A 14,958-nucleotide genomic window follows, 5' to 3' on the forward strand; every position below is an offset into this window, starting at 1 on the left:
TTTGAAACTGGGTCAACTGCGGTCAAAAGTAGGTCAGTAGGTCTAAAATTAGAAAAATCTTTTGACCTCTCTAGAGGCATATTTTTCAATGGATCTTCATGAAAATTGATCTGAATGTTCACCTTGATGATATCTAGGTCAGTTTCGAAACTGGGTCACGTGCGGTCAAAAACTAGGCCAGTAGGTATAAAAATAGAAAAACCTTGTGACCTCTCTAGAGGCCATATTTTTCATGAGATCTTCATGAAAATTAGTGATAATGTTCACCTTGATATCTAGGTAAAGTTCAAAACAGGGTCACGTACCTTTGAAAACTAGGTCAATAGGTCAAATAATAGAAAAACCTTGTGACCTCTCTAGAGACCATATTTTTCAATGGATCTTCATGAAAATTGGTCAGAATTTTTATCTTGATAATATCTAGGTCAGGTTCAAAACTGGGTCACATGAGCTCAAAAACTAGGTCACTATGTCAGATAATAGAAAAAACGACGTCATACTCAAAACTGGGTCATGTGGGAAGAGGTGAGCGATTCAGGACCATCATGGTCCTCTTGTAATGTATTTAATACTGTGATAGTCAAAAGTAAAAGCTATATGCATTATATAAGTATCTAAAATTGTTGATTTGTGAAGGAGGTGTGATATAATAATATTGTGGTTATTTTCTACAGGTATGTGCTTCTACATCATGTTATGGGAGAGATCGAGGGTGTTAAAGGGGCGTGGGGTTATGTCGAGGGAGGAATGGGGTCAGTGTCTCAAGCTATAGCTAACTGTGCTATGGACCACGGAGCCAGTATATTCACTAGCAAGGTTTGTTGGCCATTGACTTACAATATTGATAATTTTGTAAACTGAGAAGTTCTGGTAACTGCTCATTGTGGCCTGTTAGCCAGGGTTTAAGTACTTCTGTTTCTTATATGCAATTCTGTTTGGCAAACTGATGCATTAGAAACTAGAATGAATAAGTATTTATGTATGATAAAGACGGAGTGCTAATATTGGGGAACTTTGTGTAAAGTGGAAAATATTGACTGTTGAATCGTAAGATAGGGGCAGCTCCCAAAACTGAACTCTAAAACTGCCAATTCATGATAGGTCATTAAATTGATATTTTTTTCATTCATCTTGGTGACATGTGGTGAGGTTGTCAGTTACTTTTCACCAGACTCGAATTAAGTAATGGTCGGATAAATAGAATTATTGTTTGGTAAACAGGTTGCCTTTATACAAATGAATACAAATTCAAAAAGAGTACAAAGAAGTGTATACTGTAAAAGCAGAAATTTTTGTGAGGGTTTAATATTCACTATATTTGTGAGGCCCTTCATCTCGCGAAAATTATGCTTTTTACTATCAGCCTGAGGTACCAGTGTTAAGATTAGATCCATTAAGTCTTTCTGCTACAAAATCCCAGATCTAGCTATTGTTATAATGACCCTTTTATTATAGACCTCCACCTTTTGGTTTGTTGTTTCATTATTGAAGAAAATCTTTAATGTTTATCAATGTTAAAATATAACTGAGTGTAGATTTTGTGTTTACTATTTATAGAACTGTGTCAGGTCATACATATTAAATGCAAGTAGTCCAGCAACATAAAATACGAAAGGTTCAATACTGATTTTTTTTCAGCCTGATCGTAATTAGTTGTGAAATACAAACTGTATGTATGACAGAATTAGGTGTATAATAAATTTTATTCCTTGACATGGGGCATATACTGAGCTCTTATATGTAATAACCAAAATGTTTCATTTATTATTTATAGTATTTTTCTTCAGCCAGTGAGCAAGATAATTACACAGAATGATGAAGCTGTTGGCATTGTACTTGATGACGGGACAGAAATCAGGTCAAAAGTCATTCTTTCAAATGCCACTCCAAAGGTCACTTTCCTTGACCTTTTACCTAAGGTAAATTAGAAACTATCCACTTTTGTGAAAATAAAGACTGGTGAATGTGATATTATTGATATACGTGTAAACAGTTGTATATGTCTCACATGTTAGCCCCATAGTGCAATTGTTTTAACAGATTTTACAGATTAACATCAATGGTTTGTGTTTCTAAATGCTTGGTGTATCATAGTCAGATGTAAAAGTAAGTTGAGCTTTGACTTAAAAAATTATTCAGAGTTAAATACAGTACAGTCTAACTGCAGAACAGGTGAAACTCAAATGCTTGTTGTACTGGAAATTTGCTGTAACAGCATCTTGTTGTAAAATTTACCTGATTTAGGAAATAATGTATAGAAAATCTTGTGTTTTAACTAATTAATGCACGAAAAATAGGTTATACGTCCGTGGAATAATTTCACAAGGGTTTAGCCCAAGTGAATTATTCCACGGACGTATAACCAATTTGAGTGTATTAGTTCAAGACAAACACGATTTGGCTATACATTATTTCAATTCTAATATACTTTTAATATAAAACAGCAGATAAAATATAGTAGCGCTCTTTCTTTGTTGCAGCAAAAATATTGATGTCATCGCATGTTAACGTAACATCATTTTAGCGTAAGCATGTTTTAACAGAAACAAGCATAATATTAGAATAACTTATATTCAGCGATGTCACTGTATATTTGAAATAAAACACCCTAGAAAGTCCAGTTATTACATACTCATTTCTATTCCCCGTTAAGTTACAATGGTACCAGAAACGTCAATATTTTTCCATACACTGTTGCCTGATTTTCATATCGGGTGTTTGACTTAATTTAATGCGAGTCTTTGCATAAATTCTTTTACTTAGTTCAGTATTGTCAATCTTATTCAGGCTATTGAACAAAAACATTATACTTACGTTACATTTAAAAGTTTAGATACGTATGTAATAGAAAGGTTATTACCTTTTCATCAGGAAAATATACACTCATTCTTTAGCGGAGGAATATTGCACTCCTAAATTCGCGCAGTATTTCCGCTACAGAACTCGTACATATTTCCCGATACAAAGCTAATTAATTATAACTATTGCTATAAGAAGCTTTTTAAATTTCACCAGTTGACCATATGTCATGAATATTCTTGCATACTTATTCTATTTTCAAAAATGATGAAGTCCTTGCTTGTCAAAAATTTCAAATTCTACAGCATTTAAATAATACATCATATGTTATGTTATTAAAATGAAATGAATAGGTCTGCTAAATAAACTTGAAATATGCCTTTTCATTGCATTGCTACAACTTTAGAAGCTTAGATTTGACATTTATCTTCAGTTTGTGTTTTGTCATCAGATATGGAATGTCTTAAATTTCAATCGGCTAAAATCTAATATAAACTGAATGTTCTAGTATATGTATAGATTTACTAATAACTTTCTTGATATAGGAGTTTTATTAACGCTTTTGAAATTGTAGTATTGCTTATGTTAATATGAGAAATGCAAGTTTTACAGTATAAGAAAGTAATAACAATAGCTTTCCCAGTGGAAGACTGGTTTCATAAATTATTTAGACTCTGACTGTGTCAATCTCTGTCTTGTGATAATAAATCAGTCTCACTTTTTTTTTAAGATTAGTCTCCCTTCCTTTGTTATGATAAATAAAGTTTATTCGGTTTTGCTATTTTGTTGTATTGATTGATGAAATATACATGAAAGTTGTGATAGCTTTATACATATGATACTTGATAAGAGTATTTTACATTTAAATTGATATGTCTATTGACTTTTTTGCGAAAACGGTTACACGGTTAAGTAAATTGTTTTTTCTTTTCAGGATACCTTGCCTTCAGATGTTAAAGATGAAGTTAAATTATTCAACTATGATTCTCCAGTGACAAAAATAAATGGTACGCTGCATGTCTGTATATTCTGTAAAATCAAATAATTTCAAGGCACACAAGTCCATAGTTTTTGCCAAATTGGCTATTATTGAAGGCATGAATTTGTGAAATTCAGATTTCAAAAAAAAATTTAAAAATTGGTATTTTACCTGTTGGTTTGCAGTTAATTTCATGGACTAAAAAAAGTCCCCTGTCAGTAGTTATGGTTTCGCAGTAATTGCTGCAACTATTTTAATTTCAAATAATCGGAGATTCTACAATTCATCATTTTTAACTTGAGATTGCTGAGAATAGATAAGGCTGTTGCACTTACTTATACATTGGCATTCTGATTTGGTTTTTGTACAAAGCTGGTGTCTCAGTAACCACTTGTGAGAATGGACTAAAACCTCACACATTTAGTCACTTTGATGAACTGAGAGACAATGCACAGTTTCCATAACTCTGTTTTGCTTTTAACAAAATTATACACCTTTTTTGGCTATAGTAAGTTGTTGTTTGTAAGCTGGTATCTCCGCGTCCAGTTATGGAAATGGATTGGAACTTAATACACTTGTTCACTCTGATGATTTGACAGGTTTAAAAACTCTGTTTTGGAATTTTACAAAATTATGCCCCCTTTTTTACTATGTATATATATTCATCCTCAAACTTTCATTAGAAGCAAGGCTCTAGAACAGTCAAGCAATGCTGTCCTCTGACAATAAAAGCTGTATTATTTATTTCACAATGTGCATCATTGTGCCTATACATACAAGAAATACAGCAACTGCTATGCAAGTTTAACAATGTAATGATTGCCTGTTGAGATTTCCACCTATAGTTTGCTGGACTATCTGAAATTTTTCAGTTAGTTTTAGCTCAACCCCTTGAAATTTTTGTCTACATTGACATCACAAAAGTTTTGCATGTAAATAGGTTTCATTAGACAGCTCATGTTAGATGTTAGATGTAACAATGATACCGACATTAGATAGACAGGCTGAGCATAGAAAAAAAACTGCTGTTTCTTCAAAAAGTAGCAAATTTAAAAGTTGTGAATACTCATTACTGTAAAATCATAGATAGTTTGATTCATGGTTGCGTCAGTTCACAAACTTTAAATCCCAATGAAAAAATGATAGTTATCACTGCTCTGTTTTTTTAACCTTAATAAATATTGAAACTCGTGAATTGGAAGTCTCCACAAAACAGCCATTTTTGGCAAGACTGTTGAGATTTTATGCAAGTAAATCTGAATTATTTGATGGTTATTACCACAGGCTGCATTTTATTTGATGATACTTGAAGCTCATGTTTAGCCTGTTCTGTATATACTCACTGTTTGGAATTGATACAATCACAGTAACATAGGGCCAAAGCTTAGTAAATACTTAGTTTGTTAAATAATAACCAAAGGTATATCATCTTCAGTAATCCATCTTCAACCTGATTTTCATGTAGAAAAGTTGTCATTTATTTGCAGAGAAGAAGACTTGAATTAGAATAATTTTGACGGACCTTTAATTCCTGTGTGTTTATAAGATAACGTTAAAGAAGTAAAGTGCATTTTAAAAATGGTATTCTAATATGCTTGTCTCTGTTAAAACACTCCTATGCTAGAGTGAGGTCCCGTGTACGTGCGGTGACGTCAAATGTTTTGTTGCGACCAAGAAAGAGCGCTTCTATATTTTATCTAGTGTTTGAAATTAAGGGCATATTAGAATCGAAATAATTTATAGCACAAGCATGCTTTAACACTATTTATACACTCGGGTGGTAATATGTCGTTCAAATAATTTCACGAGGGCGCAGCCCGAGTGAAATTATTGCGCCCAACGTATAACCACCCATCTTGCATAAATAGTGTTAAAGCACTCTTTTGCTATAAATTATTTCTTAATTAACCCCATCAAAATTATGAACATGCAAATACACTTCTTAAGTTTACTGAAATACATGAGAGAGTATTCCTGTTGCAGTTGCTGTGAACAAGATCCCGAACTTCCTTGCTGATCCAAACACCACTGAGGATTCTGTGATGCCTCATCATAGATGTACCATACACATTAACTGTGAAGATACTAATTACATAAATGAGGCATACCTGGAAGCAAAGAGAGGCAAATATTCAAAACGGTAAGTTTAGCTGAGATTTTAGATGTAATATATACATTAATTGTGAGGGTATTAACTACATATTAATGAGGCATATGTAGAGGTAAAGAGAATCATAGATGTACAATACACATTTAGTGTTAGGATACTAACTAAACGAGGCATTCCTAGAGGCAAAGAGAGGCAGATATTCAAGACTGCAAGTTAATTTGAGATAAAAGATGTAATAATAATAATTTTATTTGTGCACTTCATGTCAATACAAATTACATAGCATAATAAATTATCACAGTATTTCACAGATATCACAGTTGTAATATTAAAGTCATCTATCATATAATGTTGATTATAGTTTATCACAGGATGTTATTCTTGTTTTGAATATATAGTTACTGAAACAAAAAATGTAAAAGATATCGATATCACCTCTAGATAGTTGTAATACTTGTTTCAGTATTTATAATTTCAAATAGAAGATAGTGCACTGGATTGCCCGTAAAGCTTCGAAATTTACATGCAAAAACTTATTTCCAATGGGGTCCATGCTGTCACATTTAGATCTTAAGTGACTAATTACTCTTCGTAGAACTGTCACATGATGGTATAAAAGTGATAATGAAATCATAAGATAATGATCTTACATTGTCATATTACATATTATAGAGAGGTAGATACATTCCATTGTACCCCCCGAAAACAAACTTGTAAGGGTGGGTATACTGGTTTCAGGTTGTCTGTCTGTCTGTCCATCTGTCTGTCTGTCCGTCCGTAGACACAATCTTGTGCGCACCATCTCTCCATCCTAGTGACTAAATTTTAATGAAATTCTAAAGTGATCATAAACAAAGTAGTTTTGCATGGGCATGTTTAAAGGGGTTTCTTTCAGAAAAAAAAATTGTAGGGGATTTACGGTTTTTTGTTTTGTATCTTACTTGTTCATAGACACAACCTTGTGCGCACCATCTCTCCTCATCCCCTTGACACAATTTAATGAAACTTCTCACAAGTGATCAGTAACAACAGTAGTTTTGCATGGGGCATGTTAGGTTCTTTCAGAAAAAAAAATTGCAGATTACGGGACTTTGTTTTTTGTTACTATACTATATACATAGACACAACCTTGTGCGCACCATCTCTCCTCATCCCCTTAACACAATTTAATGAAACTTCACACAAGTGATCAGTAACAACAGTTGTTGTGCATTGGGCATGTTAGGTTCTTTTAGAAAAAAACTTTGCAGAGTTACGGGACTTTGTTTTTTGTTACTATACTATATACATAGACACAATCTTGTGCGCACCATCTCCTCTCATCCCCTTGACACAGTTTAATGAAACTTCACACAAGTGATCAGTTACAACAGTAGTTGTGCATGGGGCATGTTAGGTTCTTTCAACGACAAAAATTGCAGAGTTACGGGACTTTGTTCCTTGTTAACATACTATGTACATACAGTCTGCATATGCAATCTTGTACGCGCCTTATCTTCCGAAGCCTTGCACACAATTTAATGAAACTTCACACAAGTGATCAGTACCAAACCTAGTTGTGCATGGTGCATGTTACGTTCTTTTAGATAAATATTCTGCAGTGTTATGGGAGTTTGTTTTTTTGTTACTGTACTGTATACATACAGTCTATATACATACAGTCCATATAATTATGCACTCTTGTGTGCGTCAAATTGCAATGTACTGTGTCAGTGCATACGGGGGGTACATTCATCACCTTTAGTGATAGCTCTAGTTTTAAAACAGTACAAAGGTGTTAACAAGTCATGATATTATGAGTGACGTTAAAGATTTAGGTGTTTGTGTCAAAAGCATATTACATAGGTCTTACAAAATCAATGACACCATGATACAAACATATGCAGAAACTAAGAGTCTAATAACTTTCTACACGAATTGACATGATAACACAAATACTAAACACTGATTTCATAAAAATACCATAAAAATGTTAAAACAAAACCAGTTAAAAATATATATATAAAGATTTCTCATCTCTTTCCACTTCTGTTAATAGATGTTTCTTTAAAAGTTTCTTAAAAGTAGCCTTGGACTTTTCTGATTTTATGTCAGCTGGTAACTTATTCCAATCCTAAATTGCATTGTAATAAAATGAATTTGATGTAAGCCCATCGACTTGTGGCGTATAAAAAATTAAATGTGATCTGCTCCAGTAAGAATGGATATCACTGCATTTTGTAAAGTGTTCATGCATGTAACTGGGAGACTTGTTATGGAAAATCTTATAGACATGATTCAGTCTCAGTTGTCTACACCTGTATTCAATATTCAAAAAGCCAAGATCTTTAAAGTCTGCAACACGTACTGCACACATTAACTAGCTTTGCTTACTGCATTCATTAGGCAAAGAGGGGCAGATTTTCAAGACTGTAAGTTTTTTTGAGATAAAAGATGTACTACACACATTTATTGTGTGGATACTAAATACTTAATGAGGCATACCTAGAGGGAAAGGTAGGCACATTCAAAACAGTAAGTACAATTATAGAAATCATAGATGTAATATACAAACTGTGAAATCATTAATATTTGGGGACTAATTTTCCTGGTTGAGTCAATCCACGAAATTTAATTCCAACAAACAAGCAAAATTTACATTCATTTTGTGTTCAAAAGTTGATATCCATGAATTCATATCCCCATGAAATTGCTGTTTTGACCAAAACCATGAAATGTCATGCCCACAAAATTAAATGATTTTACAGTATTAACTTTGAGGATACTTACTACATAAATGAGCCTTTCCTAGAAGCAAAGGGAGGCAGATGTTCAGAGCTGGGATGATAGATGCACTATACAAACATTAACTTTGAGGGTACTAATTGTATAAATGGGGCATAACTAGAGGTAAAGAGAGGCAGATATTCTAAATGGTAAGTTTAATTTGGATTATGGATGTACTATAAACATTATTTATTAATCTGTTTTGTTTGGTCCTTAAATCTTGTGTGTCCAAGTCTGCCCACACTAACTGCTGATTTGCTTCAAAATTTCACAGTTTAACAAACTTGATGTGCAGATGACCATAAAGGAAGGAATTTTTTCTGTGGCTATTTTTACAGCAGTTATGACCCTTTGATAGTTTTGCTATATAGAATATAGAGAAAAAATTATGTGTCAACCTCCTCAAACGCTATTGAAAAGATATGCTTGAAAGTTTCACAGATGAAGGGCCTTGATGTGAAGATCACCATAAACAATTGACTCTTTTTCTGTGGCTATTTTTACTAAAATTATGGCCCTTTCTCAGTTTCACAAAATAAGCCATAGTGAAGAAATTTAGTGTGTTCAACTCCTCATACACTTTTTGAAGGAATGGATTCAAAGTTGCTCAGATGCACAAACTTATCTGAATACAATTTGCTTAAAACTTTTAGTCGAACATTCTTCATTTGAAGATGGTCTGTACTTAAAACTTTGCTATTTAGAGGATGGCACAGTATGTGGGGGCATCTGTGTCCAGTGCACACAATTCTAGTTTTACTGATTTTAACAGCCTCTAGTCAAAAATAGCTATATTTTCCCCAATAATTGTAATATTTTCCCTTAAAAAAGGTCATGCATTCTCCTTGTAATTTAAAGAAAATGTTCCTTACTTAATAATGCATAGTGAAGAAATTTTAGGAAAGTCGGCATTTATATATTTTTCAACCCCAATTACCCCAGTGTTGCTTCAAATTTACAACTTGTTCAGCTGTTATGGACTGATAATTGTCCCCTGCCTTTTTGGAAGAAAAAATGGGGAACATTAGGCTGCGTTTGTCCATCTATCCGTCTGTCACACTTTGTGTCTGGTTCATAACTCTGCCATCCATCAAGGGATTTTGAAATAACATGACATAAATGTTCCCCATAATGAGACGACATGTCGTGTGCAAGACCTAGACCCCTAACTCTAAGTTCAAGGTCACACTTAGAGGTCAAATGTTAACAGGGCCTTTTATTGTCCAGTCCATAACTCTGCCATTCATCAAGGGATTTTGAAATTACCTGGCACAAAATTAATGTTCCCCATAATGAGATGACATGTCATGTGCAAGACCCAGAGCCCTAGCTCTAAGGTCAAGGTTACACTTAGAGGTCAAAGGTTGACAGGGTCTATTTCATTTCTGGTTCACAACTCTGCCATTCATCAAGGGATTGCACAAATGTTCCCTATAATGAGATGATTTGTCATGCGTAAGACCCAGACCCCTAGCTCCAAGGTCAAGTTCACACTTAGAGGTTGAAGAGTAACAAGATCTGTTTTGTGTCCTGTCCATAACTCTGCCATTTTATCAAGGGATTTTGAAGTTACTTGGCATAAATGTTCTCCACAATAAGACAATATGTCATGCACAAGACCCGGACCCCTAGCTCTAAGGTCAAGGTCACACTTAGAGGTTAAAGGTTAACATGGTCTGTTTGTTGTCCAGTCAGTTACTCTGTCATTCATCAAGGGATTTTAAAATTACTTTGCACAGATGTCCTCTTTAATGAGTTGAGACCCAGACCCCTAGCTGCAAGGTCAAAGTTACGATTTGGTTTTTCTTTCTTTATATGCCTGTTTGAAAAATGAGACATATTTTGGGAACGTCCCTGGTGGGAGAGCGGTAACGTTCACAAACTTTGTCCGGAGCATATCTTCTTCATGCATGGAGGGATTTTGACGTAACTTGGCACAAATGTTCACCATCATGAGGAGTGTCATGCATAAGAACCAGGTCGTCTAATGTCAAGGTCACACTTAGAGGTCAAAGGTCAGATTCAAGAATGACTTTGTCCAGAACATTTCTTCTTCATGCATAGAGGGATTTTGATGTAACTCGGCACAGTTGTTAACCATCATGAGATGGAGTGTCATATGCAAGAACCAGGTCCTAGGTTTAAAGTCAAGGTCACACTTAGAGGTCAAAGGTCGATACTTTGATTCGTCAAAAAAACATGGCCGCCAGAGGGCGTGGTCACTTTTCCCTAAATGTATAAAGTGGAAACTTTAAAAATTTTATTGTGTGAAACTGCTAGCTCAATTTTAGAATAATTTTACACAAATGGTCCTAGTGTGACCCTCTATCAAGATTAATCAGATTTTATCGATTTGTCAAAAAACATGGCTGCCAGGGGGCACGGTCACTTTTCCCTATATGTATATAGTGGAAACTTTAAAAATCTTCTTGTGTGAAACTGCTAGTCCGATTTTAAAATAATTTTACACAAATAGTTCTTGTATGACCTTCAAGGTTAATATGCAAATTTCAGGGAGCATCTGTCCATTTTACCGATATTTCTTGTTCATTTTTAGCCCACCATCATCAGATGATGGGCTATTAAAATCACTCTGTGTCCGTTGTCCGTCATTCCGTCCGTCTGTCCGTTAACAATTTCTTGTTATCGCATCTCCTGAGAAACTACTGGGGGGATTTTGACCAAACTTTGTCAGAATGATGTACTGGTACCCTAGTTGTGTCCCTCTGAAAATCAGACTGGTTCAACAATTTATGAGTGAGTTATGGCCCTTTGTTTATTTCTATACTTTACATAGATTTATATAGGGAAACACTTTGAAAACCTTCTTGTCCAAAACCACAGAGCCTAGGGCTTTGATATTTGGTATGAAGCATCATCTAGTGGTCCTCTACCAAGATGATTCAAATTAATTCTCTGGGGTCAATTATGGCCCCGCCCCGGGGGGTCACATGGTTTATGTAGACTTATATAGGGAAAAACTTTGAAAAACCTCTTGTCCAAAACCACAGGGCCTAGGGCTTTGATATTTTGTATGTGACATCATCTGGTGGTCTTCAACTAAGATTATTCAAATTATACCCCTAGGGTCAAATATGGCCCCACCCTGGGGGTCATATGGTTTACATAGACTTATATAGGGAAAAACTTTGAAAATCTTCTTGTCCAAACCACAAAGCCTAGGGCTTTGATACTTGTAATGTAGCATCATCTAGTGGTTCTCTACCAAGTTTGTTCAAATTATCCCCCTAGGGTCAAATATGGCCATGCCCCGGGGGTCACATGGTTCATATAGACTTATATAGGGAAAAGCTTTTAAAATCTTCTTGTCAATAATTTGGACCACATGTATATTTTTGAGTGGCAAGATGAACCTTGACATGAGTTGACCTTGAATTTGACAGCTTTCAAATTTGGACCACATGCATAGTTTTGTGCACTTGAAAAAACTTTGACCTTGATTTTGACCTAGTGACCTACTTTCACATTTTTGAAGGTACAGGTGTCAAATTTGGACCATATGCATAGTTCTGTGTTTCAAAATGAAATTTGACATTGATTTTGACCTAGTGACCTACTTTCACATTTCTCAAGCTACAGCCTTCAGATTTGGACCACATGCATAGTTTTGTGTACCGAAAAAAAACATTGACCTTGACATTGACCTAGTGACCTACTTTCACATTTTTGAAGGTACAGTCTTCAAATTTTGACCACATGCATAATTTTGTGTTCCGAAATGAAATTTGACCTTGATTTTGACCCAGTGACCTACTTTCTCATTTCTCAAGCTACAGCCTTCAAATTTGGCCCACATGCATGGTTTTATGTACCGAAACAAACTTTGACCTTTACATTGACCTAGTGACCTACTTTCACATTTTTGAAGGTACAAGCTTCAAATTTGGACCACATGCATAGTTCTGTATTCTGAAATAAAATTTGCCCTTGATTTTGACCTAGTGACCTACTTTCACATTTTTCAAGCTACAGCCTTCAAATTTGGACCACATGCATAGTTTTGTGTACCGAAATGAACTTTGACCTTAAGATTGACCTAGTCACCTACTTTCAAATTTCTGTAGCTACAGGCTTCAAATTTAGACCACATGCATAGGATCGTGTACCGAAACAAACTTTGACCTTGACATTGACCTAGTGACCTACTTTCACATTTTTGAAGGTACAGGCTTCAAATTTAGACCACATGCATAGATTTGTGTTCTGAAGTGAAATTTGACCCTTGATTTTGACCTAGTGACCTACTTACACATTTCTCAGGCTACAGCCTTCAAATTTGGACCACTTGCATAGTTTTGTGTACCGAATTAAACTTTGACCTTAAGATTGATCTAGTGACCTATTTCACATTTCTCAAGCTACAGCTTTCGAATTTGGACCACATGCACAGTGTTGTGTACGGAAATGAAATTTGACCTTGAGCTAGTCAGTAAGTCTTGAAATTTTGGAACACTCAAAAATGGCACATTGGTGGGCGCCAAGATCACTCTGTGATCTCTTGTTTAACTCACCAGAGTATTAAATGCTCTTCAAGCCAATTTGCCAGTATCAGCCAAACTTCACAATGTCATGATAGTTTTCTAGGTAGTCCCTTTTCAAACTTGTGCAAAGAATTCAATTTCATGCAGAACTGTTGCCATGGAAAAACTTTAAAAATCTTCCTGTGTGATTTGTTAACAAAATATTTGATTACCAGAGGACATTGTCAGTTTTTATACCATTGTTTGTAGGGATAATTCTAAAAAAATCTTTGCATGAGAATTTGCTGACCTGGTTAAGAAATAATTTCATGAAAAAAAATCCCTTCAATGACCCTCTACTACAAAGGCTATTGAGATTATTCTGATTTGTCAATAAACACAATGGCCAGAGGCTGTGGTCAGTATTTGCTGTATGAATAAACATGTAAAGTGGAAACCTAAACTGCAAGTCAGTAACTCAGATAGAAATTTCTTGCATGCCGGACAGGATTTTACCTGTTTTTACCGGTGGTAGAAAAACCTTGTCTTACACCCAGGCGTAAGGCTTTTGAATGAAATCATAAAATCTGTCTTTAGCTGAAGGTGTGGATGGAAATAACTGGCTCTTGGGTAACTGTTTTGCAGTAACTCAGCAGAGCCTCATTACTGTCTGAACAGTTAACTTAGTGCCAGTTATTACCAATTTTGAAATGAGTTCATAGAAATGTAATGTTTGCTGACTTCAAATCACTTGCTCCTCATCGATGTTGGTTCGAGCCTCACTCGGGGCGTTGAATTCTTCATGTGAGGAAGCCATCCAACTGGCTTATGGAAGGTCGGTGGTTCTACTCAGGTGCCTACTCGCGATGAAATAATGCACGGAGGGGCACCTGGGGTCTACCTCCACCATTAAAAGCTGGAAATTCGCCATATGACCTATCATGTGTCAGTGCGACATTAAATTCAACAACAAAAATGTAATGTGACCTTTGGCCAAGAAAATGAAAATGTTTTTATTATCTGGTTCATTGAAAGATTGTTTCCTTGAAAAAAATGACACTTTGTTGAGAATTGATTTTACCTGTAGACGTTTACATGATTTTACGTGAATGATAATTGATATTAGCATGCGAGAGCAAAGTTTCCAAGTAAATAACCATGCTGTTACATAGTTTCTATGGACACAAGGCATAAGGATTGGAATAATACAGAACATTTCCTCAAGCTATTTGCAATACTTTACCTCACTATCATTGCCTGACATAAAAAGTGATTTCTTCATTATGGTATAGCCCAGTATGAATGGCCTCTGTACCTCCATCCCACTTTAAACATGCGCTAAAAACACAAAATTCATTAAAATTCCCTCTTTACTCTAGTTTTCTATTCCATAGATAAGAGAAGTGCTATTATTTTTTCATCAAATGAAAAAGTAACAAAAACAAATTAAAAAAGATAATGAAAAAAATTAGGAATTGGCAAGAATTCCACCCCCTCTATACCTACCTTTGCTAAATGCAATTCCTAATGGTCCTTAAACACTGGGACATACGATATAATTTATAAATGTACATTGTCTTTATTCACTATATATTTGCAGATATTGATGTTTGCATGTTGAACAAGTTTAATTTTCTGCTAATTTATTTTCAACAAGCGTTAAGTAAGATTCATTTTTATATGCCTGTTTTGGAAAAACCGGACGTATTATGTAATGGCGTGTGTGTGCATCCATCCATCTGTCATAATTCGTGTCTGGTGAATTACTTCATAACATTGAAGGTATTTACTTTAAACTTGCCATTTAGGTAGATAGCGATGAC

At 34.9% G+C, this 14,958-nt stretch overlaps 1 protein-coding gene across 2 annotated transcripts in view; it reads left to right on the forward strand.

The window, feature by feature from the left end:
- Nucleotides 1-14,958, forward strand: part of LOC123546794 (pyridine nucleotide-disulfide oxidoreductase domain-containing protein 2-like) — a 61,755-nt gene that overhangs the window by 31,574 nt on the left and 15,223 nt on the right. For both annotated transcript variants that reach the window (XM_053551104.1, XM_053551105.1), the window contains 4 exons: nucleotides 675-816; nucleotides 1,788-1,919; nucleotides 3,734-3,806; nucleotides 5,762-5,918. In XM_053551104.1, coding sequence (XP_053407079.1) covers nucleotides 675-816; nucleotides 1,788-1,919; nucleotides 3,734-3,806; nucleotides 5,762-5,918 — 504 coding nt within the window. The remainder of the gene's footprint in view (nucleotides 1-674; nucleotides 817-1,787; nucleotides 1,920-3,733; nucleotides 3,807-5,761; nucleotides 5,919-14,958) is intronic.

The sequence above is a fragment of the Mercenaria mercenaria genome, chromosome 9 (genome assembly GCF_021730395.1).
Source record: "Mercenaria mercenaria strain notata chromosome 9, MADL_Memer_1, whole genome shotgun sequence".
NCBI classification, from domain to species: Eukaryota; Metazoa; Mollusca; class Bivalvia; order Venerida; family Veneridae; genus Mercenaria; species Mercenaria mercenaria.